Source organism: Coprinopsis cinerea (assembly GCF_000182895.1).
Source record: "Coprinopsis cinerea okayama7#130 chromosome 2 map unlocalized cont3.2, whole genome shotgun sequence".
Classification (NCBI taxonomy): Eukaryota; Fungi; Basidiomycota; class Agaricomycetes; order Agaricales; family Psathyrellaceae; genus Coprinopsis; species Coprinopsis cinerea.
The window spans coordinates 1,148,208-1,174,892 of NW_003307543.1; the positions used below are offsets into that span (position 1 = coordinate 1,148,208).

Sequence of the window (26,685 nt, forward strand, 5' to 3'; positions counted from 1 at the left end):
ACTAGTGTCCATTTGTCACGTATATTCGGGAAGTGGTGGCAAGTTTTGATGGAGGTAAGGAGTAGGGAGTGTTGGTGGCCTCGTAATGGCAGTCGAGGGTGGGTGAGGCTCCCCTACGGGAGCCTGCGCTTTTAGGATGGAGGCGGCGGTAACGATGATATCCACCTCCGTTGATGCAGGTCCATTCGTTTTCACGGCTTGTACAATTGCATCGTGGGTCGCATCGCTCAACTCGTTGACGGACACGCGTTGGACAGCGGTGCTCTTGTTTGGCACAACAGGTGCGCGACCGATAGAGACGTTGCGGTCTGCGATCACGTTGGCGGCTGCCTGGATGACTACCTGTTGTGCAGCGATGGCAAGTCGCTTCGTTTCCATTTGAGCTTGTCCCGCTAGTTCCTTGTCCATGGCCTCGACCGTCTGCTCAAGGACCTGCTTAGACTTGGCCATTTCTTGCAACTGGCCAACCTTGGGATTTTCCGGTGAAGCGAACTGGTTATGGGCTTCTTCGTTGACACGCTGTGCGACCGTTTGAAGGACACGGATAACGCGGTTGGAAGAGGATTCGCCAGGGACAGGAATGGGAACAGAGGGGGCAGCAGCGCGAACTTTGGCGGCTCTGCTTGGAGTCTTTGTTAGAAGGGTCTTTCTTCACAGGATTGATACACGGACCTTTGAGGCGCCTGGAAGAGTGCTGAATCGCTTGTACTTCGGCGTGGTGGAGCCTCAGAGACTGAGGGCCGGCGGGAGCGAGGATAAGCATTGTTCTCCACCGACGACACGGGAGCAATGGTAATCGGCAGCGTCCGAGTAAGTTGTCCTTCTACACCATCCAGAATGTACTGTGAAAACACCTTGAGGTCCTGTTGCGTATCTTCAGGGAGGGATTTCGTACCTTGGCGATAACGGTTATAGTGCAAGACTCGGCATCTGCTGGGGGTATGCCCGACAACACGTCGTCCTTCCAGGATAGCCATGACGGCAGGTTAGGTGAGGAGTATGTCACAGGCACATTGGTAAATGACGCTTGCGGGTCCCAGATACGAGGAGTCCAGGTCCATTTGAGACCACAATAGGCAATGGTGGGAGGACTGCCTGCGAGCTTGCGCTGGAATGGCCTGAATTCCCATCTCGACTCTCCCAATTTGCGCGCCTCCACGTTCCAGATATGGTTGCCCTTCGACTTGGCCTTCTTCCCATCTTCATTGAAGCGTAGAATGTGAGGCTGATGCCAGAGATAGTTGCGGACCTGGGACAAAGGTGAAGTCAATTGTCGTCATCTCCTTAAGAGCGTCATATCCGATAGACGTACCTTCTTCATGGGAATCTTATCCTCCGGATAACCTTGTCGAGCGAGCTAAAGGTAAGATAGGGGGGTGAGATACGGTTCGAAGAACATCCTGGAACCAATCACCAACCTCTTCGAGAAATGCAGAGGTAAAGGCCTGAATGCGGAATTTGAAAGGCCTGAAATCGGGGGATTCATCGAGCCGCTGCATCTTCTTTGCCATCAACGTCTGGTGAATATGGTCACCCTTGCCGTCCTTCGCATCAACTGGGTACATAATGTCAATGCATGATTAAAAGACGAGATTATTTTTTTACTTACGATTGGAGCATATCTTATTGAGATACTCAAAGAAAATGCGATCGACCTCGGCACGATACTCTTGAGGGATATCGGAGGCTGTCGAAGCTGATGAAACAGGAGTGGAATCCGAGATCGACTGATACACCACGAGGTCAGAATGATGAGCAGAGGGCACGAGTTACGATGACATACCGATTGAGCACCGTTTCCGGCAGGAGATTCTTGATCGTTCTCGTCAGACTCGCTCGTACTGCGATCGCCGTCATCATCACTGGGGGTATTTCGCGTCGTTGTGGGTTCCTCCGAGGTATTGCTCGGGGAAGACACATCCCCTCCCCCAAAGTACCAGTTTGACCCTACACTCGAGTTCCGAGCACTCCTAGTCCCCAGCGCAGCTTTCTTCAAGGGTGGCTCCGCTGAAATATCCGAGTTATAAAAGTTGAATGCAGGATCGTACATGTTGCTGAGGGAACCAGACCTCGATGTGCGGTTGAGCATCGGAGGATTGACAGTGATGGGGGTAGTAGGACCCGACGCCAGACCGGGATGAATTGGTATCGAAGGCATTGATGATAGCATGAGTTGCATTGGGTTGCCAATGGATCCAGTGGACAGGGAATGATGATGACGACTTGCTGCTGGGGGAGTCTGTTCTGGCCAACCTGGACGCACAGAGGCAAAGGAAGGGTTGCTAGGTCCCTGGTGAGGACCTATCGAGACAGGGGCTTTGCCTAATGGGCCGGTCATGGTATAAGGCGACATTGGCGGAGAAACAAAGGACTGAGATGTTGAAAAAGATGCGGACTGAGGAGTAGGTGGTCGCGTGCCTGGCCTTGACTGAGTTACCTGCGACGAAAGGGGAATGGCAGAGGTAGCAGGGAAGACAGGTGGAAGTGATAAAGGGTCAACAGAGTTGGGTAACACCAACGGTGCATCCTCTGGGGGCTCCCGCTTGAGCATTCCGATGTCCGCATCCATCTCGGACGCCGTTCGTTTTCGTGACTGGTCAGAAACTAGCACATGAGCGGTTGGGTCGAAGCCAGTAGGAGGATGATTGGAATACCCTCCGTTCACCGGAAGCTCTGATATGCCAGTCATTTGCGACTCGACAAAGGCGGGTAGGGATGGAGGCGGTGGGGTCGTCTCTTGACTTGTGCCCAAAGAGAGGTTAGCGGCCATGCGAGAGATGAGGTTCATCTTTGACTGCAAAAGATCGCGAAGGTCGTTTTCGTTGACGTCAGCCCGCTGAACAACGTCCTTTGCAGCGTAAAGGTCCCGCATCATGCTATGATGGCGAAATGGAATATTAGTATGGAATTGAGATGGAAAGCAGAGAGGAAACGGTTACGTTTCTATCATGTGGACAACTTTGCCTTTCTGCTGCACGATAGGGACCTCTTCGTTCAGAGCGGCCGTGTCCTCTTCGGGTGATGCACGCACACCGGGAGCGGACGGTGATTGGGGGACGGCGGTGCCAAATGGCGATGGTACTGATATGGGCGATACAGAATGGCTTGATCGGGTGGGACTTGTCAAAGGGACGGTAGGGATAAGGGCGGCGTCAAGGGATGATGTTGTCGCTACACTGTAACCGGTCGGAGACCCAGCTTGCATGGCTCCCAACATCGCGCCATTTGGCATGGCAGGAGGTGACGGTGTCGAGAGGGCGACACCTGAGAGTTCCATAGAGAGTGAAGAAGTATCGGGGGGAGGGATGGCGGGGAAAGCGGATTCTGGGACAATCTCGGTAGCATACGGAGGCGACAAGGACTGTAGGCCGGAGACAGGGTCGATGGTGTCGACAGGCATCGGCGCTATGCTCATGTACATAGTTGGAGTGTCCTCTGCCATGGGTTGCACATCGTTTGCGATATCTACGCCAGACTGGTCTTGCTTTGGCATGAAAGAGTTGGTGTCTAGCGCCGGTTGAAAGGACTGGGATGGGAGAATCTCTGGGTAGGGTGTGAGGAGAGATTCTGGGTTGATTGTGTTTGTGGCCATAAGGTCAGGATTGAGGGGCTGAATGTCCTGGTCATAGCCAGTTGGGACGACGACGGTGGACATTGAGAAGCAGGGTGAAGGGACAGACTGCCCCGAGAGGCAGACGAATTAAATAGCAGAGGCCGGACGTATTGGGGTGATCGGAAACTGATCGATATAACTGGATGCTGGAATCTGGTCGTCCAGATACAACTTGCAGGCGTTCAGGAGCCTTGTTGTGTGTAAACTGTGAGATTTACACCGTCCAGCTGCGTGGCGGTCCCTCTCTGCAGTAAACCTCGCCCCGTCGGCGGTAGCTTCTCAAAGTCGCCCAGAAAGGAATAGAATCAGGAGCACTACAATCTGGCTTGAATAACGTCCTTTCAAGGCGAAATAAAGCGACAGACCGTTGAATGTGGTCGTTCAGCGCGTTCAGCGGTTCCCTCGACGTCGCTCACTGGCCGACTACAGGAAATGTCGTAGGCGAAGCAAAAGGCCCAACCAAGCTCCGAGAACGATTCCGTTTCTCAGGCCGCCCCAGATTATACAACGCTCACACACGTCACATGTCTGTTCTCAGGGCGGCCAGCATGCAATATCCGACAACAGAATAATTCGCTTTCGCTCAAAACAAATGTTCCTGAATTGTATGTCTTGTGGTCAATCCACTTTAGCACAAAAATGGCCCAGCTGCAATCCGTCAATCCCCGCAATGACGTCCGCCGGGGGGTATTCTTTCGTCAAAAAATTCTGCCATTGCAGTTACAGAGACTACATCGTTTTGGCCCCGGAACCTGTGATACCGCAAGGCAAGTGCAACGTCCAGCTGACCTTACAGCCTGATAAACTCGTCTATACACCCTCCTGCGTTCCGGGGAAACGGACTTGCCATTCACTAAAAGGCTCGCAACCTGCGGACTACGAATCAGGAGCCTCCTGTCCATTATTCCAGCTAGCACACAGGCATTGGTTCCATCAACTGTACTTGCAAACGAAGAAAAGGTCGTGCTTCCGAACACAGATAAATGACACGATCTTGCCCTATCCCGACTAGTTTTGGTAACAGACGCGTGTTGATCAAGGACAGTTACCCACCTGAATCTAGATTCCCAGATGAAAAGAGCCTCATCGTCGTGACCTCCCGGGACTTCTTGAGCGCTCTCGCTCTGATCTATCCCCTCTCCGCCTATCACTGGAATGGACGACATTGATGAGTCTCAAGATAGAATGTGCAACGAGGCCTGCCTACACTTACTGGTACCCGCGATCACGGTCCCGGCTGTAATCATCTCCTCTTGACGAGCGGTAATCGCTGCCAGAACGGCCAGGAGGTCCTGATGGGGCTGATCCTGGCGGCCCTCCACCAAGCGCGGTTTTGCGTTTCTCCCGTTCTTCTTTAAATTTAGCCAGCATGTTTCGAAGTTCGTGATAACCAAGGTGCATCTGCAGAAGGCGCCCGGATGATCAGCGAACACGAAGCCCCTATGTCGGTTGCTCGACCCACCTTTCCACCGAAATGGTCCGCCAGCCGACGATCTGAATCGAGTACGGACAGATAGGCACCGCAGACATCACAGACGCGAAGCTTCTGGTGTCCTGATGCACCAGACGTGTCTGTTAGTTGTTGCAGTTCGCGCTAGAAAAAAGTGCATTCAGGGTCAGCTTAACCAAAAACAAAGGAATGTTTAACTCACTTCCTTGTCAGCCTTCTCGTTCTTCAGGGCCTCGATGGCCGCCATTTCCCGCATGGATTCCTCCACTTTCCCTTGCTCGCCTGGTGACACTGCATCAGCGAAATGGGAACTAAAACAAGCGGTTTGGTGCGCAACTCACCCAACTGCTCGATCTTCTCTGTTCCTCCCTGAATAGCGAGCTCAATTTCCGCAATTTCTCGCATCTGGGTATCCAGACTTTGAGTACGGTGTTATTCGGGTTGTTCGTGAAACATACCAAGTTGGTCGTTTTGGCATTCTCTTCGGGCGTCTTTTCCAAGCGACGGTGTGCTGCCCGAATTCTTCGATCACACTCGTCTACAAAGGCAAATATATTTGCTTCGTATTCCATTTGGAACCTGTGGAAGATCGGATCGCTAGGGTTGGCTTCCCGTGCTGCGAGGAACTCTGTCTTCAAACGCTCGGTATGTGACTTGGGGCATGCGCCTAGATCCATTTTCTGTTATAGGCAACGAACATGAGTATCCTTGGGGGTTTGTCCAAAGATTTAGCGAAACGCACGGTGTTTGTGAACAGGGTGTGAGGGCACGTTCCGCAGAGGAAGTTCCTGCACACTTTCTCGTCGGACCAATGCAAGTTGGCGTTGGCAACACCCATTGCCTCAGGGCCCATCATTTGCTACAAGAATATAAACCATTGAACACTCCGGACATGAACGTTGACATTACCTCCAGGAGCTTGCGCTGCATTTCGGCTAGACGACCCATTGTGATTCCTACAGGCTTTGACGCGGTGCTACGAAATGGCGGTTGGAGTTCAAGAGAGACGTTTGGCTTTGTTTGCTCCCGGTCTCTCACTGAACACTGTTTGCCGCACACAGACGGTTGCGCCTCCCAGGCTTTGTCGATCTCTTGAAATTGAATGGACACCGAGTATTTCCTGCGCTCACAAATGAAATACACATCCTTTCCTCGTGCTGACTGAACGGCGGTAGCTGTGAGGAATCCCTGGCCGTTCAGAAACCCTCGGTGCCGGTTCCCACGGTCCGCTCCCAAGCCGCCATCAGACGCGTGAGCGCCGACGACTGTGACAACAGTGAGCGTCCAAGTCAGTCTCCCGTCGACTGTCGTCTACCACAAGTGGGCCACCATGGACTCGACGCAGCGCCCACCAACACAGGGCCTTCTGGCCCGAATAAAGCAACGGTTCCAGTCAAGCGGAAACCCTAGTGAATCACGGATACGTAGACGACAGGCCGTGATCCAGAAACTCACCAAACGAGTGCCATATATCAGGTAGGCTGAACCCCACATTCACGAGCATCATATTCACATCGGGCAGGATTCTCCTATTAATCATAGGATATCTGTGGGTCTTAGCTCTCCCATTACCCGAGCTGGCAAAGGGCGTCTATATGGATGAGAATGCCTTGAGCCCAGGCCATGTACGTTGCAACACCTACGCCAGGGTCTTTCGTTTAAACACCATTCCTTAGGTCAAGCCTCGTCTTGGTTGGGCAGAAGTACATTCAGCAGATAGATGGCTAGAACAACTGGAACGCCTTCGGGATGACAACGCAACCAGCGAACAGTCAGTCACTCAGCTACCGACGACTAGAATTGCAGATTGATTCTCTGTTCCAGGCGAGCCCAATATATTGTGGACGAATTCACGAAACTAGGGCTCTCTGGAGCTACGCAAAAGTACAAATTCACCATGGCGAACGAGACCATCACCGGCGTGAACGCATATGCAGTCTCGTCTTCGCCACGGATATCTGGCACCGAAGCAATGGTTATATCCGCCTCTTGGCTCAGCAGACGAGGGGAAGGGAATGGGGACTTGAACCTTCGTGGTGTTGCCACCGTCCTTGCGCTAGCGAAGTACCTCAAGAGTACGTTGATTCACGCATGACGCCAGTGAACACTCCATAAAACGATCTTAGGTTACTCCTCATGGTCCAAAGACCTCGTCTTCGTGATTGGAGACGGCTACCTTGATGGTATGCAAGCCTGGTTGAACGGATATCATAACGCGGACCAGAAAAGTACGCCCCCGTCCTTCCGTCGGTCACGTCGGTCAATTAGTGCTCATAATTCTCGCAGACCTGGAGGCTGAGCCTCTTCAATACCCCTCTGGTGTAATATGGACTGCCCTCTCGATTGACTACGCTTGCCATTCCTTTTCCCATTTAGGCGTTTTCCATGGTCCGTACTCCGCTTTCTTGCTCGACGCATTACTGACAGAACGCATCAGAGGGAGTTAACGGTCGACTACCCAACCAGGACCTGATCAACGGATTTGAGCGCCTTGCGCGATGGACTGTCGGCTCACCGGTCGTCATGTATGATCACGCTGAGGTTCCACCTGCACCATCCTGGATTCCCCAAATTGTTCAAAAACATCCTCGGTTCGAAGTCTATTGGCAACGGGCCTTGAACGTACTTCGTCATTTTGGTTATCAAGCTCGTGGCCGCCCCAGCGGGATCCACGGACTTTTCCACCGGTCAGTTTCAAGAAGTGAACTACTGCTGCAAGCACAACCTCATTGTGAACAGACACCGGATAGACGCCTTCACCATCTATGCCAATTGTGCGACGGGACCCCATGGGTTCTATGCCATGGGCAGGTCAGTGACATTCCACCTCAGTCGTATTCGAAAGTAGCTGACGATTTGCTACAGGATCGTTGAAGCTACGCTGAGAACCATGAACAATCTACTCGAAAGGCTCCATGCGTCTTTCTTCTTCTATATTTTGACAGGCTCGTACACATTCCTCAAGATTGGATCTTTCATCCCAAGTGCTATCCTCATCGGCGTTTCCATGCTGTTCCAAGGGCTGACTTCGTGGGTTAATGCCGGTTGGGTGCTTGTCGACAAGGGATCCTCAGAGAAGGAAGCCAACTCGAAACCCATATGGAGGAGAAGGAACCGACAGGTTCTACTTGTGGTGTTGACCATGATCTTTACCCACGTCCTCGGCGCCGCCTTGTTTGGTATCCTCTCGACGCCGTGGTTCATCCAGAATATCGCGGTGCGTGTATACCTCCAACCATATTACGGTTAATCTGATTGCTTTAATAGACTGTCTCGATACCTCTGTTAGCGGCATTCTCCATCGCACCCATTGTAGTCCTAGCGTTAGCTCCTCAGCCATCCCAGGATGATGCACCCATCTCCTTGACACTGAAAGCACTCAACCTCTGCCTCGCCTCCGCCGTTATCTCTGTTACGTCCATGCTCAACTTCTCTCTCGCACTGTCCTTCGCTATACTGCAGGGCGTTCCTTTGTCCCTCTCCGCATTCTCCCGCACACCTGTAGCTCGTTTTGCTGGCTATGCTTCCTATTGCGTACTGGCACTCGGTTGGCTCGCTGTGTTCCCAGACGAGGTCAAAAATGCCATTTGGCATTGGGAGATTGCATCTGTGTGGTTTGCGCCAGTGGTGTGCATTGTGTATGTACCACTTGTCCTCCAAGCTGGTATCGCGACATTACTTTCACATTAGGACATTCATGTATTCTAGCTATAAGATACAATCTATAATACATACAGTGATGTTGTTCAACACAACAGACGGGGAAAGCGTTAACCAATGTCCATTTCCATGTCATCATTTCCGAAGAGATCGTCGTCGTCATCCTCAGCCTGGTTGGCATTTGGGCCTGCCTGTCCTCCTTGATCCCCTCCCTCTTTCTTCAACCGCTGCTTTTCTCTCATTTCGTCACGTTGCGAGATTTTGAGCTCCAGGTCTGCAGTCAACTTCTTCAGAGCATCCTGGAATCGTTTCTGTGAAATTGGGAGAAAGGATTAATCGACTATGTCTGCATGCAGAGACTGAACATACCTTTAGCAAAGGATTTGCAGAGCTGGTAATCTCATTCTCCTTCTTAGCTACAGCGGCCTGGAGGTCCCTGATTTCCTCGTTCAATAACTGCCTTGCCTGCGCCTCTTCGTCATCCTCATCCTCGTCTTCCTCTTCTTCGCTCGATTCCTCCTCTTCACCTTCCTCTTCCACTTCCTCCTCGTCGCCCAAAGCAAGGTCAAGCTCTGCCGCCAACTCCTCGTCAATGTCACCCTCCTGCTCTTCCTCCTCTTCTTCGTTCTCTTCGGGTTCTTCGTCATATTCTTCGCCTAGGTCAGCACCTGGCGTTGCGGCTTCACCTAGATCGGACACCGCGGGTGTGGGTGCGTCAAGGGGAGCTTCCTGTTCTATGAACTCGGAATCGGAGAGGTCAGGGTTGACATTCTCTAACACCTCTGAAGCATGTACATGAATAAATTACTCCGGGCTTCTGAGACCATGGGGGACTCACCATACTTGACTTCTGTTGCAGCGGCATCCTCTTCCAGCAACCTCTCTACTTCTTGTTCCACACTCTCAATTGTCTAAAGCCAGGTCAGAATGACGTCTACGAGGTCGATTAGAGGACGCACTCTCCGGTTCACGCGTTTCCGGAACCGTCGTTTCCGAACGTGATGTAGAGGAGGAGTGATTCCGTGGGGCCAGACAAAGTCGTCGATATTGAAGTTGCGCTGGTTGGCCACCTGGCTTTCATCTTGGATTTTATCCTCCACTACTAGCATCTAGGGGCGTATCAGAGAGAGCATTCCAAAGTAGAATTACGTTGGTACGTGCTTGACAAATGTCTGCAACTTTGAACATCTGCTTGTTGTCCAGAGTTTTCTGGGATTCGATGATACATGGCAGATCGACCAGTTTGGCAGAGTACAGGTTGTTGCCTATATGGAATACCGCCCTTCTAGAGTCTGAAACAAGGCCTCAGTACTTGCACAATGGTCGATATAGCCACGCACCTTTGAACTTGAACCAAACGTCATTGCTAACCTCCCTGTTCGCAACCATCTTCCTCAACTTCTCCAGGTCTTCCCCGGGCGGGAAGCGCAATATGAACTGCTCTTCAAACGACAAGTCCTCGTCGTCCGAGTCGAGCTCACGATCATACGCCCCAAGGAAAGACATCCCAGGTGCCTGTGCGGCCGACTTCTCTCCCAATTTGAGCTTCAATTTCGGTGCACCACCCTTTGCTCTTGCGACTGCGCTCCTCGTTGTCCTCTCATTTCCACTCGTACTTGCGTCCATAGCGTCGGCGGAAGAGGTACCCGGGGTGTTGCTGGCACTTCGCAATCGAAGCCTCGAAGACGTCCTGTCTCCAAATGATTTCGGCTGCGAGTCCTGGGAAGCATTGTTATAGCCATTTTGACCGGAGGCTGAGCCCACATCGGCTGGCTGTGTCGGCTCGAAGTCGTCCACAACGATCACATCTTCATCCATTTTGTAGAAGGAGTAAATACAGGAAAAGCGAAGGTGTAGTGGTAGAAGTTGTAGAACAAGTCAGAAAGCGCCGCCTATGCTCAAAGCGCGGTCACATGACCTCTTCCGGCAGCTCCACCTCAATTTCTTCGTCGTCCTCTTCCCACTCATCATCCTCGACGTATTCCAACTCTTCAGCAGCTTCTAGTTCTTGCATTTTCACCAAGACAAACTGAAAGAAAGGTTGCCCGACTACCGCAATGTATGCTGCAAGGCTTCCCAACGCAAGTCCCACGAAAGCCCATCGCATCCGGTCGACCTGGCGTTCTTCTGGCGTTTTCTCTTTTCTTGTGCTGTCTTTCTTCACCGCACTCCGGCCCCAAAAGGGTAAGAGGAATGAGCAAAGTGACCGGCGATATGTCTCATAGGTGAATGGTGGATTGTTTGGACCTGGTAGTACGCGATGTTTGACTCGTTCCGAATGGGCCAAGAGGGCTGGGTACGTCTCTGTAACCAATTTGTTGATAGTATCATCTGGCAGCCGAGGCTGGATAAGCAGGACGGTGTGGGCTGCAATGGCAACGTCGATGGAGGTGATACTAAGGAGCTGTTGGTTAACACGACATATTACGATGAAAAGGACGCTTACCTATCGAAAACATATTGCTTCCCTTCCAATAGCCTTGCATATAGATCAAGAATCTTCTTCGATTTTGCAATGAACTTCTCCTTCTCGAAGATCTTGGTGAACTTGCCCTTGTTCTTCTCGATCTTCGGTACGCTCTTCTGTTGTTTCCCCCTCAAGGAACTTTCCTCAAACACGCTCTTCTTGTCTGGAGCGGGTTCGGCATCGCTCCAGAGACCAGCAGCTTCCAAACGAGGTTGATACGCAGCTCTTAATTTGGATGGAACAAAGTAACGTTGGGGCACGGGGAAGAGGGAGGAGAAGGCCTTGTGGACTGTCTTGTCCCAATTGTCCGCTGAGTAAAACGTGGAGGCCTGGTATTCGGGTCAGAGTAATTAACGCGCACGGCCTGGAGAAGGACTGGACTGACCACTAAGTCTCCAAGGTTCGCTTCAACATGGGCGAGCCATGCATTTCTCTGGGACCTTTCCTTCGGGGATAGATGTTTGTCGGTGTTGGCATTGGGGTACTTGTTCCCCTCCGTTTCCGCCAGTCCAGAGACATACTTCAGGATCGACGCAAAGCTCGTAACCACCTCGGTGCCATGGACTAAGAAGGGTAGCTGTCCTGTGAAACACAACGTATCAGTTTCTGCCATCACCTGGCACTCTGACCAACTCACAATCACCTACCGCTGGGTGAGAGGTCCACGTCAGTACATTCGATGATAGTAAAATCTCCTGGGATAGCCAGTTGGAGGTATAATATAGCCGTCAGGCAGTAAGGGTCAAACGAGGGCAGATCCCATAGTTTTGGCCAAACATAGAGCTGGATGCGCTGTGAGGAGCCTGCTTCAGCGGCCATTTGGGTGAACAGGAGGAAACCAAGACGCGGCTGTGACGTTATTCGCTATCCGCGGCTACGGCCCGCGATAGTTCCCGGCTTTGGTCGTCGTTGTCCGCGTCGAGCTCGACTTTCGAATTCAAGTCAGTACGGTCACCTGCGACCTCAAAGCCTCTGTCAGCGGCTCAAGACGATGTCCGGCGGCGACTCCTTCCTTCCACGAATCCAATCCGTGTTCTACGCCGTCTTTGACGAGACAGTTGGCCCAAAGATCGTGTACCAAGTTCCCGAAGGCCTAATCGCGTCTCAGACGCAGATTGGGGTCGCTAGCAGCCATGATCAACAGAGCTCTACTCCTTCGTCACCTTCGTCGCCTTCACCAGAAGGCTCGTCGGAACCACAGACACCGACTGTGTCACTTCCTTCTCGCGCCTCGAGTAGCTCGTTGGTTTCGCCCACGGATCTATACAACAAGCGCGGTCGACAGTTTCCCTCCCCCAGTAACAACAAGCGGTCCATGTCCTCCCAACCGACTCTATTCAACTTTTCTGAAATATCGATGTATGTCATACCACCGAGCGCTTTATGCGGAAGACTGGTAATCTGCTCGACAAGGCGACATAGAATTATCGGTTTCCCAGTCGAATTGACAGGTCGGTACAAGCGGTACTACTTCAGATACAACCTGTGCTTCGTCTTCGAGCGCAACGCCGACCTCAGCTGCTATGAGCCTGTTGTCAGGAAGATTAGTCGCGTCCTGAAGTCCTGTGAAGTGGGTGCCTCCCGATGTCCAAATTCACCAGACCCTTACATCACTTCATAGGAAGAATCGGGCTTCCTGTCATCTCCTGAAACCTGTACCCAGGTCTATAGTATCCTTGAGCAACTTTACGAAGACTTGAACTCTTATTCTGAAACCTCAATACCGATTGACCAGTTCAACTCCATCGAGCTGAAGATATTCCCATTCTACCCCAATCCACCGGACGTCAAGGATTGGATGGTTCCTCTGGCCCTAATCAACATCCAGAAGCGCTTTGAGGAAAATTGGGACCTTACTATGATCAAGGTACTTCATGTGCCCTCTAGAACACTGTTCGTTTCTGAGTCCCTGTTTTAGGTTTGTCGATTCATCGACGGTGTTAACCACGTTGGCCGGATCGCCAAACTCGCGGACTGTGATCCTCGACTAACTCGTCAGGCTATAGCCCACCTTTTGTAAGTGAATCTTGTGGCCTGGCTGGTGACACAACTGAAGTTCATAACAGGTACTATCAGGTCATAATGACGATAGATATATTCCAATATTCCAATATGTATACCCTGTGTCGAAGCGTTCAATGGCTGGCCGATGAGACGCACGTTAAAGATGAATGCGGACCTTATGTCGTCAAGTCAGGTATGTTGCTCAAGGCTCCCTCATTCCCGTACTCATGGACGCCTAGGAACGCAAAGAATACCCGATTGGCCTGACCTGCTACATTTGTACTCTAGGTTGAAAACAGGAAAGACAGTCTTCGAGTGGATGCGAGAATACAACGTGGAGTCTCTCGGAATCGACGTCCGCAGATTTATCACTTTTGGTGTCATCAAGGTACAGAGCTTACCCGTTCGCGAATAAAGGGCAGTAACCAAATCGTTTCAGGGCTTCCTTCGTCGAGTCCATCGATACCCCATGTTCGTCCGGCAAATTAACCATACCCCAGAACCAGAGCCACAGCCATATTCCGACCCTTCTAGTTCTACTTTGATGCGCAAACGGGCACAGAGCCTCCAAGGCATGCCTCCTTATCGCGCGGGCGGATACGATGCGCCTATGACAACCGATGTATTCTCCGGGCACGGTTTCGTCCCCCAACAATCCGCGCTCTTCCAAAATACGACCGGACTAGCCTCTGCCAACCCAGAGGGACCGCCACCTCCATCTGCAACGGGCATGATGTCGGCGACCAGTCGTGCTCGACGAGCGAGCGCAGCAGAGAAAATCCTCGAACAACTCAGGAATAGAGATATTCAGAAGTCGGGTAGTGGGACTGGTGTCCATAGCCCGCGGCTCGGAACGTCCTGGGTGAATTATCATGGTAGAGACCGTGAAGATAACCACCCTCCTCCTAGTTCATCGGTCAATCAAGGGTCGATCGCCAACTCCTATACAAGCACTACGACAGCCGCTTCGTACTCGACAGTACGATACTTGCATGATAGCCCTTCGAAACCAAACGGTGGCGGTGGAAGGGAGTCAAGGCGGACGTCGTTAGTTTCGCCTACCGTCCCTCCTCCCTCACCCGTGCTTCCAAAAGTTACATTAACACCATCGAGACCGCCGCGGATGACTCGCTCTCCTTCAATGCACCATCCCCATGTTTGTGGTCATGGACGACCTCCACCATATCCCCCGCAGCTCATTCCGTTATTGGACGGGGACCACCACACAGATGAGATCGGCGTGATCTTAGGCTGTGGTTGGCCGCAACTAGAGGAGTGGCTCGTTGCTGTGGGTGGTGGACAGGGTAACGGTGATTTGGGTGACGTTGTAGTCATTTATCGATGACGGGCGTGGCTGGGTGACAGCATGCGCAAGATGTTATGTATTATACAATGGAATTTACACCATGATATGTATGGACAGTTTCACGCGATGGTCGTCTATGCAGAGTACTGGATGCGAAGAGATAAACTGAATGGTAGGGACGTCGAAGTGACGGTGACCTCTCCGTTGGGCGGAACGAAATCAGAGAGCTTCTTCTCCAGGTTGGGTCGGGTGGCCTCTTCCAGTTGAGGAGGCGCCTGGAAATACAGTTGCTTGGTAGGTGTCGAGAGAGACGGTTTCTTGATTTGACTGATAGAATGTGAGCTAACGTCTCGATAATGTATAGAAAAAGGAACATACATGTCCTGTCGCTCAACTAGAAGGTCGATGAGCTGGTCGACGGTAGTTTCAGGAGAAACTGTCAAGTCTAGTGCTTCGCCACCACAAACAGGGCAATCCTGGCGCTTCTCGTGTTCAAAAGTGTAAGAGTATACTCCATCCGTTCCGATAAGCATGAAATAATTGTTAAGGAAGGCAGCTGAGCTTGTAGCGATCTTGAATGCTTCGTTACAGCACGCTGCAGCTATGATGGCGTTGGTGGATGCGATAGCTGGGATGATGTTCTTCACGACGCCTTGTGTCAGCGACCAGGTGACGCCTTCGATATTGAATTCTTGGGCACGCTTAAGAGCCACGCTGTAAAGCCAACTGATATGCTCTGGATCGTCAGTATCCATCTTCTTATCTCCATGCACTTTGGGCCACTCGAGTACGGAGGCCCATTCAATACAGTGTTCAGGAAGTCGGGGAGTGTTCGCGATGGTGCAGATCGGGAAAGCAGTTTGCTTGTTAAGCATATCGAGAGAGCATTCGTAGCATGAGGTGAAGGTTGGGAGGATCACTCGAGCCTGGCCCTTGAAGCCCTCTGTTCCACCATCAATCATTGGTTTGAGACTCTCTGGATTTTCAGGATCCACCATGTTGACGAGAGTCGCGTTCATCCACCGGCGCGCTTCCACCGAGTCCAAGCCACAAATGACGAGATTGAATTGCATGTAATAGTCTTCGTCTTTATCCTGGATCTTTCCAAAGTATCTGTGCCGAGAAAATAAGCTTCAGCGCTTATATTACTGGCCGTGAGATCGCTGCTTACGGTGTGACGGTTACCCCTGGGACTCGTTTCATGATGAACTCGGCGGCGACGACTGCCTTTGGTTTTCCGACATCTGCTGGTCTGCAACAGGTGTTATTCCCCTTCTCTTTACCACGATAGGGTGAAAATACCTGAACAAGAATTGGCGATTCAAATTGCTGATGTCGATGGTGTCCATGTCGATTACATGGATATCCTTGAAGCCAGTGAGTGCGAGGTTGGCAAGAATCTCACATCCCAGGCCGCCAGCGCCGATAACCAGGATTTTGGCCTGCTTCCTCAGGAAGTCTTTGACCTAGAGCGCCGGTCAGTGTCATATGCTGGAGTGCAATTAGCGGCGACTAATAAACGACTTACTCCATCCCCAGCCAGGAAAGACGGATCTGTGCGCGGTCCTGGTTTGTCGAGAATCTGGTCAATGTGGTAGTAGCGGCCTGACCAGTCGTTGTTTGTGGCAGCCATCGTCGACGTCGTCGTGGTCTCTGTGTGGGCCCTCGACGTTTGCGCTGCGCGTCGCCGCCACGGGTCTCATGTCATCTCGGTGACAGTAATACAGCACTTCTATTTCCGGAAACCCCACGTGCCAAGACAAGGCAGTGCTTTACTCCGTCCAGAATTCTCACACAGACAAGACTGGGGCATGTAGGTTCAATTTGCTCATACAAGAGACTAGAGTGCACTCCTTTCACTTCTCCACGCTCCTTACTGCTCTAAATGCCCTCGACACCTCACGAATCCTCCCCGCTCCTCCCATCACATGCAAATGGCAATGGGGAGCCACATCTGCCCCTAGCCCAACGCCTGGTCAAACTACTCAAGGCTGAAGGCGAACCATCTTGGCTGCAATCATATAACTGGTTCATATTTGGCTCTTACGCCAACATACTCCTGCTCTTTGTGCCTTTGAGCGCGGTAGCTCATTACCAAGATTGGGACGCTGCCTTGCGATTCGTGTTCAGTTTCCTGGCAATCATACCGTTGGCCAAGGTCGGGGCAGTTAATTACAGTAGCGCTCGGCGCTCCCGCATGACGGGATACTGATTGTCGCTTGGTTTCTTAGCTTCTGGGCGATGCTACCGAAAACCTGTCCGGGCGCTTAGGAGAAATTCTTGCTGGTTTGCTCAACGCATCGTTTGGAAATGCCGTCGAAATTATCGTCGGTATTGCAGCCTTGCTTCGAGGTACGTCACTGGCTACGTTCTATCCAAAGGTGGCGCAGGGGGTTAACCGCACACATGTAGACGAGATTCGTATTGTTCAAACTTCGGTGATGCTGTCTCTACTGCGATATACCAGTTACGGTGCTGACCGTATATATTCTGTAGATGATCGGCTCTATTCTTTCCAATATCCTTCTCGTTTTGGGATGCTCCTTCGTCGCTGGTACTTCAATCCACGATCCAACTTTCATTTTGCTAATGCGTGCACACAACAGCTGGCTGGGAGAGAGCCGAGAGCTCGTTCCAGGTCACCGCAGCGCAAGCGTGTGTACCTTTCGTCTTCAACTACTCGTTCATCACTAATTAGGGTATTTTTGTCAGTTCGAGTTCGGTACGCAAATGGGTTCTAGTGCTGTGTTCATCCATCGTGATTGTCTCTACCTTCGATTTTAGTTGATGACCCTGGCCTGCATCAGTAAGTCCATCCGACCTTGCCCCAGAATCATCCCATTAAAGCAGCTTTCTCAGCCCTCGTAATTCCTGCCGCCTACCATATGACTAGTTCGTATACTTTATTCGCAGCACCCGAAGCTGTCCTTATTGATGTCATGACCAGTGCCAGAGACCGCGAGTTCTGAACACGGTCTCGTGGTTATATCAAGAGGCACTGCCATTGTCCTTCTCTTGGTGTATGGCGCTTACCTGCTATTCCAAGTAAGTGGAGGTATCAGATTCGGCCTACATAAATGTTGAACGCGTTGCGTTTAACTCTAGCTCAAATCGCATCACTTCCTCTTCCAATCCGAGTCTGAGGAGGGAGATGAGCCTCCCACAATGAACGTCGCCGCTGCTGCATTCGCGTAGGTTTCAACTGATTGAAAACCATGCCCATCTCTCATCGTCTCAGTCTCCTCGGTGTAACTGTGGTCACTTCATTCTGTGCAGACTACTGTAAGCCATTGCGCTGTCCTTCACTTGATCCGATTCTAATTAACCGTCCAACTCAGTGGTGGCATCCATCGAAGAAACTGCGGAAAGATATCACATTTCCAAGACATTCATTGGTCTGATTCTGCTTCCCATTGTGGTGAGTTATAGTCCCTCAAGGGAAGTCTTCGACTAACACTCTCATTCAGGCTAATGCTGCTGAACATGTCACTTCCATTTGGATGGCAATGAAGAACAAGATGGAGCTGGCAATAACTATCTGCGTCGGCAGCTCAATTGTTTGTCTTGCTTTCGGTTTCCGGTGCGCCCGCTGACAGATCGGTTAGCAAATTGCTTCGTTCGTGGTGCCTCTAATGGTCATCATTGGTTGGTGGTAAGTGCCAATATCGCGTCTTATCATGGATGTTTTTGTGATGACCGTGTCCTTTAGTACCAACCATGAGCTGACCCTCTACTTCGAAGACTTTGAGGTATGTGCGACCAATTCACTGAAATGTATTTTTCTTTGAATTCGCCTTTCTCCAGACCATCATCCTCTTTGTGTCGGTACTCCTAGTCAACACTTTGATTCAGTAGGCGACCTCTCGTTGAACCACGCACGCTCATACTAATTCATTCCTCAGAGACGGCAAGTCAAATTACATGGAAGGGTTGCTCTTGCTGGCTTTGTACTTTGTCATCGCCTTGGCCTGTGAGTGCCTACCTTTGTTCCTGTCTCTTTACTAAATATCCATTGCCAGATTATGTATCCTGATGGCTAATTTTCTCTGCTCAATTTATCTTATTCGAATGCGAAATCTTCCCTCATTTATATGCTCTCTGGTGGTACTCGTGTACCCGTATCCGTGTTTCGAATCAGTCGTGAAAGTACATAGACTGCTCACAGAACGATCGTGGACAATGGGACACCCTTACATACAATTACTTGCCTGTATTCTGGGTCCTCAATATACATCGACGTTGGTTGCCGCAAACGCCCTCGCGCGTCGTCGCACCCTTTGAGATTGGTCAGCAGTCCCTCCTTGGCGCTGCGCCTCGCGGTGACAACTCTTTCAAGTCGAATTCGACATCCATCGCGTTCATCTCGCTGTCCTCTGTTATGGATATTGAAATTCGCTATGTTCACTCGGACGAGAATGAATGGTCGGTTACCCGCGCCATCGCGGAGATCCTTCACGCAGGAGAATCAGAAGAATCCAGAAAGGTCAATTTCCAGGTCAAATTAGATGCTAACCCTGCAGGTGTAGGCCACAAGGGTACAGGTCGACTAACAGTTCCAACCTCTGCCATTGGGAGGAAGTTCCTCGACGATGTCAAAGAAACGCCCATCAAATTGAGCAAACAGAAGCTCAAATTTCGCAAGTGCTCACAGCCGCCAAAGAAATACATCGTCGAGACCTTGGCCAAAACCCCGTTTGTTAGTCCCGATATCGAGGAGAAACATGCCAAAACGCTCGAGGCCTTAGAGGAAAAACTTAGGATTGATACTCTCCAGTTTGGGGTCTACTATCGTCCTTCGTATCCCGGTGGAAGGGCATTCTCAGTGGAATGGGAGAAGAACTACACGGTAGAGAGTGCCGCTTGGTTGCACTTCGAGTATGATCACAAGCTCATCCGTTTGAAGGTGAGTTCAGAACACAGCTCTTCCCTAGAATAAATCTGTCTAAAGAATTTAGCTTGGAGATGAACTAAGGGAGAAGATTGGGCACAACGTGAATATCAGCTTCGCGAGCATCCGCAAGATCGGTGTCGGATACGATTGGAATCCTTGTATGATTACCTCCAGTACGAAGAATGGTACCTGATACTGACAGCTTTATAGATATTTGCTTCGACACCCTCACGCCTCCGACTATCGAGGAAGTCGAACTTCATCGTACCCTTACGGGAGATCACCGAGTAGACAACGAAAAATACAAACACCGCGTTGGCCATCTCGACGAAAGGCACAGAGCCGTCGCACCTTACGCGACTCAAGTCCGCGTCGTTCTCTACAATGATACAAGATACGACATGATCAAGAAGTTCATCGGCCTCTGCAAGGTCGCCGGTATTGGGAATGACGGCCTCATCGCCCATTTTGCCGCGAACAAAGGGATTGAAGCAGTCAAGCAAGGTTTCTTCGAGCCGAAGCGCATGTATACGCTTCACAAACGACTGGCAGCCCTCCCATGGCATGTCGCTTTCCAAATGGAAGCGCTACTCCTCAATGGCCTTCTTCACACCAAACTCATCCAGGATCTTTTGGACCAAGTCGAAGCCCTCGCGGCAAAACACATGAAGAACAATAACGCACATTACGTCGGAGAAGTACTCAGAAAGTTCAATGAGGTCCTTCAATCCCGCCTAAACATACCGGAAGTTCAAGAGCACCCCTTGACCATCTTCGAAAACGTTCTGTCCAAGTTTGAATATGCCAAACCCTCCTTAGATCGTGGCACCTTCCCATGTTGCCATGTCACATTTACCCCTACCCGAGTACTGTTGGAAGGTCCATGTCCGACGCAGTCCAACCGAATCATTCGCAAGTACGCCGGATTCGAGGATAAATTCCTTCGAGTTGATTTCAGAGACGAGGATCGCCTTCAGTATCGTTGGGACAGGGAGGTTGATGGGTCTGTCTTTGTTCGGGACAGGGTCGGGACGGTTTTGAAACTGGGATTCGAATTGGCGGGTAGAACTTTCGAGTTTCTAGCCTATTCCAGTTCCGCCTTGCGGGAGCATGCTGTATGGTTCATGTCCCCGTTCAAGAAGGATGGTGTCATTGTCGACGCCGAATCCATCCGGAACTCGGTGGGCGATTTCAAGGGTACGGAACTTTTGAAGCGTCCTTCGATGTACGCCGCTCGACTTGCTCAAGCCTTTACTGCAACGGATCCATCGGTCAAAATCCGTCGGGGCGAGTGGGAAGACGTCGACGACTTGGGCGAAAAACCCTACTTGTTCACTGACGGGGTAGGGACTATCTCATCGGCCCTTGCAGACCGTATTTGGGCAGCGGTAGGACGAAAGAATCAACGAAGGCCCGATGCGGTATGCTTTCAATGGGTTGCCTTTTGGTCATTGTAGTCATCGACTTCAGTTCCAAATCAGGTTCCTGGGATACAAAGGAATGGTCTCCGTCGACAAAGAGTTGGACAATCATCCCCACGGTATTCAGATGCGACTAAGACCGTCCATGCGCAAGTTCGAAAACAAGGGAGAGGAGGAAGATGCAGAGATCGAGATTGCGCAATCATTCTCGTCTCCAAACGCCGCATACCTTAATCGGTGCGTCTTCCCCTACTTTGACTCTGGCTTTTCTCAATCCCTTCGGTACAGACCTCTTGTCATGCTTCTGGAGGACTTGGGAGCCCGCAAAGAGGATTTCCTCCGGCTCCAAAATCTCGAAATTGCCGATGCCTGCACCATCGATGAGAGCCTCGAACAGTTCCAGAAATTCATGTCCGGACACGGTCTCGGCAGACCATTTGGATTCCAATACTTGCTTCGCAAGCTATGGAACCTCGGATTAGACCTGTCATCAAATAAGAAAGGCTCCTCGATCGACACCCCTTTCCTTCATCTATTGCGGAGCGTGGCAATCAATGACGTTCTGAGGGACATCAAGCATAGTGCTCGGATCAAGATTCCCGACAGCTACTTGCTTGTAGGAATCGCAGACGAAGGTCCAGCATATGAAAAGCGAGGCTACAAGAACGTGTACAGTCTCCGCGAGGGAAACATCTACGGTGAACCAGTTAGGCTTGGTTGTCTGACGTTTTCTAACGGCAGCGGTAGCTTGTATCCAGCGACACGAGGACGACGAGCCGACATACATCCAAGGAACTGTGTCGATTTCTCGGAGTCCTGTTGCCCATCGGGGTGACGGTAAGAGCTGGAGAGCTTTCTCGCGAAACACAGTATTGACCGTGACATAACCTAGTTCAACGGGTTTACGCAATCGGTGAACCGCCCGCGGGTATGTTCTGTGCATTTAGGGGGCTGCGGAATGTCGTGGTCCTTCCCTCAGTCGGGGACAGGTCATTAGCCTCCTGTCTCGGAGGTGGAGACGTGGATGGGTGAGCTTCTTTCTCGATACCTTTCCAATTCCATTGATCTCCCTCATAACGATTTCAGCGATATGTTCTCGGTCATTACTTGCGACGCCCTTCTCCCCAGCGAGACCTTCGAACCTTCCGCATATGAATCGGCGGGGACCAAGACATTGGACCGCGATAGCACCGTAGAAGACATATGCGATTTCGTTGTCGAGTACATCAACTCCGATGTCCTGGTGAGCTATGACGGATTTGTCCCAGTCGATATGCTGATGTCGTCTTAGGGTCTACTGTCAGACCGCTTGTTGATCATTGCAGGTATGCTGAACGAATCTGACTCGCGGATGGTATTGACTCCTTCGGGCCCTCTCCATAGATCAGTCCAAGGTAAACGGGAAACGTTCAGTGTATTTTTGGAACCATGGTAACCGATGTTCGTAATGCAGGACGGATTCTCGGATGAAGCATGCTTAGCGTTGGCTGAGCTCTGCTCACAGGTATGTGCGTAATGTGTCAATTGCCTCTGGTCGCTATATCTTCTCCACCAGGCTGTGGACTATCCCAAGCAAGGCATCCCAGTCGACCTCGACAGTAATGATCTTCCAAGAACACTGATACGATGCAAACCCGATTGGCATGCAGCTGAAGTTGTCTCGCCCCGCGAGACCGACTACTATAGGTCCACGCGCGCCCTCGGATTCCTCTACCGTGCGGTAGAGCTCAAACCCATCACCGAAGAAGAGAAAAAACTGGCACCCAACAAATTCCCTCCCCTAACGGATGCGATATCGCGGGCTCTGATACCCTACGTGAAGACATACCTCGGCGCAGCCGTTAACCCTAACGGCCAGTTTGCAGAAATAGACAAGATCTTCCAACGTTATGTCAATGAACTCAACTATATCTGCATCACGCATACCCTATCGAACACGCCTGGTGTCAAGCTGTTGGAAGCGGAAGTCGTAGCAGGGACGATACTCGCCAAGTGTGCACAGAAACGGATGAGGAGTGACCGTATCTATCGAATGCGGTTGCATTCAGAGACGCTGGTCAAAGATGTGCAAAAGGATTTCAAAGGGAGGACCAACAGCCCAGATAGTCTCGATGGATTCATTACGGGATTGGGCCGCGCATGGAGGGCATGGGAGTATAGCCAGAAGTATAACGACCAGTTTGGGGCCAACAGCTTTGGCATCATTGCTCTAAGCGTCACACTGGATTCATTGGAGGGCTTGGGAACGGTGCTGCCTACCAGAGAGAAGGAGTACTAGTAGATTAAGGTCGCCTGCGCTCGCATTGTCGAAAAATAACATTATATCCTCTACTGTTCACGTCCTGCGAGTTCTCTTTGGTCTTTTTGGAGATTCTATGGGCGCATCAACCTCCTTTGAAACCAATGGTGCTGACTTGCGCTTGAGAGGAGAAGGGGACGGTGACAGGGGAGGTGTAGGAAGCGCATCATCGAGTAGTTGAGCCGCTTTCGCTGGAGGAACCGAGCTCAGTTTCTCGGGTGAATCCAACCCATAATCAGCAAACGCCTTGAGGTCAGCAGTAAACAGCACCTGAACAAAGGTGAGGTCACGACCAAATGCGAGAGGACAAGATGTGCGCACTGAATGGGCCCAACCAGCGTAATCACCCCATAGACTCTGGAGCTTGTTGTTGACTTCGTCGTACAGCTTGGGTGTCATGGCGGTTTTCCCGGAATTGCCTTTCATCCCATAGTGCTTGACGGCAATTTGATGGACATGGGTATCAACAGGTATCACTTCTTTCTGCGTGCGACGTGAGGCCGAGTGGAAGAAGAGGGAACGGTGAGCGACGAACCTTGTCCAAGCTCATTAGCAAGATACAATCGGCCACCTTCCTACCAACTCCTACGAATTTGAGAAGTTCTTCTCTTGCTTTCTCAGTCTCGAGGGAGCGAAGTCCTTCAAGCCAGACTTCCGAAGCTTCTCCATGGGTATCAGAAAGAAGGGAGCTGCCATGGGCGTCTACAAGCATTTTGGCAGTTCTCTGAATGTAGTCCGCCCGGTACCCAAACCCTAATGAACGGAGTGTCGCGCTCACGGTCGAGTCTGCAAGGGCGGAAGGCGGGGGGAAGGGATGGTAGGATAAATTCTCGGAAGGGTTACACGGATCTGGAAGCGACAGTAAAGGCGGTGAATAGTGTTGGCAGAGGTTATGCACCATCTTAGTTATTCGCGAGATATTGTTGTTCGAAGAGCATATGAAACTAGGAGAAAGTTACTAAGTTTCTTACAGCGAAAGGGCGGTAAAAGTGCGTACGAAACGAGGTTCTCCCAGGGGTCCTGCCGCAAGATTCTTATCCCTGAAAAGCGGTCTTTTACTTTGGCAAAGACCTTGTCGCGCGATGCCCATTCGGCATAGAGGCTTTCCAAGTCCACGTCGAGCTGGAAGTAGTCGCGAAGCCATGCAAGCGTTTCCGCTTCATGTATTGTTCTTTTCGACAACGGAGGCTGCGGATCGGGGAATGCTGAGCGATAGTAAAGTGTACTCGGTGACTGTCGAAGGCAGACGACGCGGTCTTTTAGGCACAGGCGGTATTCATGGCAAGGGATGCCACTTTCGTCGGAAGTTGACTCTGGCAACGGTATTATCGACCAACGAAACGATTGGCCACATTTCAACACGGCTGCGAGGGAAAGCTGGGTAACAGACAGGGGCAATTGCTGAAATCCTGTGAGTGCCATGGTCGTTGAGTGTGAGTCGCTGCCGCCGTTGTTCGTTCCTCATTAATATGAACGGAGGGCGGTCCGGTACCCGCTTGGTTGATAGGGGCTTTTGTAAATTTCGAAGGCGTAGGCGCCCAAAGTTGCTATCGTGACTTTTGCCCAAAAGAGACCGCAAAACAGGGAATAAGTACCCTACATACGCAAAGGAGCCGACGCCGGTAAAGTAGACAATCTGGAAGGCTGGAGACTGAGGCACTCGTTGCATTTGGATTCTGCGCCCCCTCGACCCTGCACTCACACCGCGCACACCGTTTGAATTCATCCGTTCAATGGAAGTACCCCGCCACATGAACCATGTCACCTCCATTTACGAGTCGCAACTTGCGAGCGAGCGTTGATAAAGGTAGATATATTACAAGGATAGAAAATTGGGCTACAAGCTGTGATGATGGGCGTTGTCCGGCTGTCGATCCTGTTCTGTATGGTGTGTACTCTAGTAAGCCAAAGTCTCAACCATGGCGTCGAGGATTCTAATGGCATCTGGTATATGGAACTTCTCATACTGGAGAGCGACGGGAAGACTATAATAAAAACGATGGTCAGTCAGTTGTGTTAAGCAAAGGTATGAAGCGACTTACTCCCAGCCGGTAACCCGCCGTACAGGTGCGTTGAGTTTCAAGAAGCACCTCTTCTGTACTTCAGCTGCGATCTCAGCTCCGGCTCCAGCAGTCATGCCTGCTTCATGGACAATCACCAGTCGACCAGTCCGCTTCACGCTCTCGACGACTGTCTCCATGTCCCAAGGAAGGATAGAACGAAGGTCAATCAATTCGATCTTTGCAGAGCGGAAAGAGGCGGGGACGTAGGGTTCAAGCTCTGGTGAAGGGCTGTTGAGCATGTGAAGAGCCGTTTCACAGTGGTAGACGGGAGTTCCCCATGTCAACAAAGTCAAGTCAGATCCTTGTACAAGAACTTCTGCCTTTCCAAGCGGGAGTTCGTAGTCGTCGACGGGCACCTGTTCCACTAAGGAACGCATCCAGTGAGCACATTTCTCCATGCCCAGTGCATGGACACGTACCTGCAGATCTGTACAGAATCTTGGGTTCCATGAAGATGACAGGATTGGGGTCGCGAATAGAGCCCAGAAGTAGGCCCTTGGCCTGCGAGGGAGAACGAGGGATCACAACCTAAAGAGCATGATGTCAGTTTTGGGGGGTGTGCATATTAAAGCGGCATACCTTGAGACCAGTTGCTCCCATGAAGAATCCCTCAGGTGACTGGGAGTGATAAAGACCACCGTGTCCCTAATGAACGCGTTTTGAGAATGCCCGTTAGCACGGCACGGAAAGGACTCACCACCGCCATAGTGGGGGTGCGAATGGTCAGCTTGCCGCAATTGAAAGTGCCTCCGGAACGGTACCGGATCTTGGCTGCTTCATTGACGATCTGGAAATGATGAGAACGCGGTTGGACAGACAGGTTTTGGATGGTTCCGGCGTACCTGGTCGAACGCGGGGTAGATATAGTCGGCGAACTGGATCTCTGCAATGGCGGTTTGTCCCATAGCGGCAAGACCGATGCCAAAACCTGCGATGCCTTGCTCCGTCAGAGGCGTGTTGAATACGCGTTCTCTGCCTGAATGGAAGTCTGAGAGAACGGAAGTGGTTTGTGCGACGTAACGACTGACCAAACTCCTCTGCCAGACCCTGCAGTCGCGCATTAACAGACGGAACCTTTTAACGACGACTATGACGCGACTAACCATTGTGCAACGAAAGACCCCACCGAAAGCCACGTCCTCGCCGAATACCACTGCAGTGCTATCCTTTGCGAGGGCAATGGCCATGGCGTCGCGGACTGCCTGGTAGGTATTCATCTTCCTGGTCTCTCGCCCGCCCATACTCGAGGTGTCCTCGTCGACCCATTTGAGGCCCGGAATGCGAAGGGCAGTTTCTCTAGTCGACTTTAGTAGTTTGGAAGTCGCTACTCCGGGCAAGTGACCCCCAGCTGGCGGGGGCTCGACGGCGGTGGAGTTTGCTCGACGCTGTTGTTGTGGACGGTGAGCAAGGCGTTGGAGGCTGTTTGTGGTTGGAGAGGATCTAAAAGAGGCGAGGAAAAGCCTGGACTTTGTCAGGGAGGTTGCTGGGGATGGAGGAGGCATTGAAGATAG

The 26,685-nt window shown here is 51.3% G+C and overlaps 10 protein-coding genes across 10 annotated transcripts; 3 read left to right on the forward strand and 7 right to left on the reverse strand.

The window, feature by feature from the left end:
• Window positions 1-15: 15 nt before the first annotated feature.
• Window positions 16-3,655, reverse strand: CC1G_01185 (hypothetical protein; the record flags this gene model as incomplete). The annotated part of the gene is made up of 8 exons (XM_001833071.2): window positions 16-619; window positions 673-842; window positions 896-1,249; window positions 1,313-1,357; window positions 1,419-1,555; window positions 1,610-1,727; window positions 1,784-2,876; window positions 2,940-3,655. 8 exons carry the CDS (start codon window positions 3,653-3,655, stop codon window positions 16-18), a joined length of 3,237 nt encoding a protein of 1,078 aa, XP_001833123.2.
• Window positions 3,656-4,822: 1,167 nt separating this feature from the next.
• CC1G_01186 (small nuclear ribonucleoprotein) lies at window positions 4,823-6,048 on the reverse strand (the record flags this gene model as incomplete). The annotated part of the gene is made up of 7 exons (XM_001833072.2): window positions 5,973-6,048; window positions 5,806-5,922; window positions 5,522-5,743; window positions 5,405-5,468; window positions 5,266-5,345; window positions 5,076-5,207; window positions 4,823-5,014 (listed from the first exon to the last, which is right to left on the reverse strand). The coding sequence occupies exons 1-7, from the start codon at window positions 6,009-6,011 to the stop codon at window positions 4,823-4,825; spliced, it is 846 nt and encodes a 281-aa protein (XP_001833124.2). The 5' UTR covers window positions 6,012-6,048.
• Window positions 6,049-6,658: 610 nt separating this feature from the next.
• On the forward strand, window positions 6,659-8,753 carry CC1G_01187 (GPI-anchor transamidase; the record flags this gene model as incomplete). Its single annotated transcript, XM_001833073.2, has 8 exons — window positions 6,659-6,688; window positions 6,740-6,834; window positions 6,888-7,138; window positions 7,190-7,291; window positions 7,501-7,685; window positions 7,711-7,874; window positions 7,929-8,280; window positions 8,331-8,753. The coding sequence occupies 8 exons, from the start codon at window positions 6,659-6,661 to the stop codon at window positions 8,751-8,753; spliced, it is 1,602 nt and encodes a 533-aa protein (XP_001833125.2).
• An 80-nt stretch (window positions 8,754-8,833) lies between these two features.
• CC1G_01188 (transcription initiation factor tfiid 55 kDa subunit) lies at window positions 8,834-10,349 on the reverse strand (the record flags this gene model as incomplete). Its single annotated transcript, XM_001833074.2, has 6 exons — window positions 8,834-9,034; window positions 9,093-9,457; window positions 9,562-9,634; window positions 9,683-9,832; window positions 9,873-10,015; window positions 10,064-10,349. 6 exons carry the CDS (start codon window positions 10,347-10,349, stop codon window positions 8,834-8,836), a joined length of 1,218 nt encoding a protein of 405 aa, XP_001833126.2.
• A 283-nt stretch (window positions 10,350-10,632) lies between these two features.
• CC1G_01189 (hypothetical protein) lies at window positions 10,633-12,009 on the reverse strand (the record flags this gene model as incomplete). Its single annotated transcript, XM_001833075.1, has 4 exons — window positions 10,633-11,119; window positions 11,170-11,519; window positions 11,576-11,772; window positions 11,838-12,009. 4 exons carry the CDS (start codon window positions 12,007-12,009, stop codon window positions 10,633-10,635), a joined length of 1,206 nt encoding a protein of 401 aa, XP_001833127.1.
• A 172-nt stretch (window positions 12,010-12,181) lies between these two features.
• CC1G_01190 (nitrogen permease regulator Npr2) lies at window positions 12,182-14,539 on the forward strand (the record flags this gene model as incomplete). Its single annotated transcript, XM_001833076.2, has 7 exons — window positions 12,182-12,549; window positions 12,613-12,760; window positions 12,812-13,057; window positions 13,109-13,206; window positions 13,257-13,387; window positions 13,434-13,582; window positions 13,634-14,539. 7 exons carry the CDS (start codon window positions 12,182-12,184, stop codon window positions 14,537-14,539), a joined length of 2,046 nt encoding a protein of 681 aa, XP_001833128.2.
• Window positions 14,540-14,634: 95 nt separating this feature from the next.
• CC1G_01191 (NEDD8 activating enzyme) lies at window positions 14,635-16,223 on the reverse strand (the record flags this gene model as incomplete). The annotated part of the gene is made up of 5 exons (XM_001833077.2): window positions 16,029-16,223; window positions 15,803-15,966; window positions 15,672-15,752; window positions 14,879-15,613; window positions 14,635-14,827 (listed from the first exon to the last, which is right to left on the reverse strand). The coding sequence occupies exons 1-5, from the start codon at window positions 16,131-16,133 to the stop codon at window positions 14,635-14,637; spliced, it is 1,278 nt and encodes a 425-aa protein (XP_001833129.1). The 5' UTR covers window positions 16,134-16,223.
• A 162-nt stretch (window positions 16,224-16,385) lies between these two features.
• CC1G_13882 (calcium:hydrogen antiporter) lies at window positions 16,386-23,090 on the forward strand (the record flags this gene model as incomplete). Its single annotated transcript, XM_002911800.1, has 29 exons — window positions 16,386-16,658; window positions 16,732-16,852; window positions 16,913-16,938; window positions 16,997-17,054; window positions 17,107-17,155; window positions 17,213-17,222; window positions 17,285-17,306; window positions 17,360-17,392; window positions 17,448-17,545; window positions 17,606-17,691; window positions 17,739-17,782; window positions 17,839-17,918; window positions 17,968-18,057; window positions 18,106-18,152; window positions 18,210-18,249; window positions 18,305-18,351; window positions 18,403-18,470; window positions 18,655-19,403; window positions 19,456-19,549; window positions 19,602-20,812; window positions 20,862-21,049; window positions 21,101-21,510; window positions 21,560-21,649; window positions 21,705-21,840; window positions 21,899-22,055; window positions 22,104-22,137; window positions 22,196-22,206; window positions 22,266-22,316; window positions 22,368-23,090. The coding sequence occupies 29 exons, from the start codon at window positions 16,386-16,388 to the stop codon at window positions 23,088-23,090; spliced, it is 5,046 nt and encodes a 1,681-aa protein (XP_002911846.1).
• Window positions 23,091-23,147: 57 nt separating this feature from the next.
• Window positions 23,148-24,533, reverse strand: CC1G_01194 (N-glycosylase/DNA lyase; the record flags this gene model as incomplete). Its single annotated transcript, XM_001833080.2, has 4 exons — window positions 23,148-23,381; window positions 23,433-23,594; window positions 23,647-24,055; window positions 24,109-24,533. The coding sequence occupies 4 exons, from the start codon at window positions 24,531-24,533 to the stop codon at window positions 23,148-23,150; spliced, it is 1,230 nt and encodes a 409-aa protein (XP_001833132.2).
• Window positions 24,534-25,008: 475 nt separating this feature from the next.
• CC1G_01195 (pyruvate dehydrogenase) lies at window positions 25,009-26,676 on the reverse strand (the record flags this gene model as incomplete). Its single annotated transcript, XM_001833081.2, has 8 exons — window positions 25,009-25,096; window positions 25,154-25,538; window positions 25,594-25,702; window positions 25,754-25,819; window positions 25,872-25,961; window positions 26,017-26,150; window positions 26,203-26,221; window positions 26,278-26,676. 8 exons carry the CDS (start codon window positions 26,674-26,676, stop codon window positions 25,009-25,011), a joined length of 1,290 nt encoding a protein of 429 aa, XP_001833133.2.
• Between the last annotated feature and the right edge of the window lie 9 nt (window positions 26,677-26,685).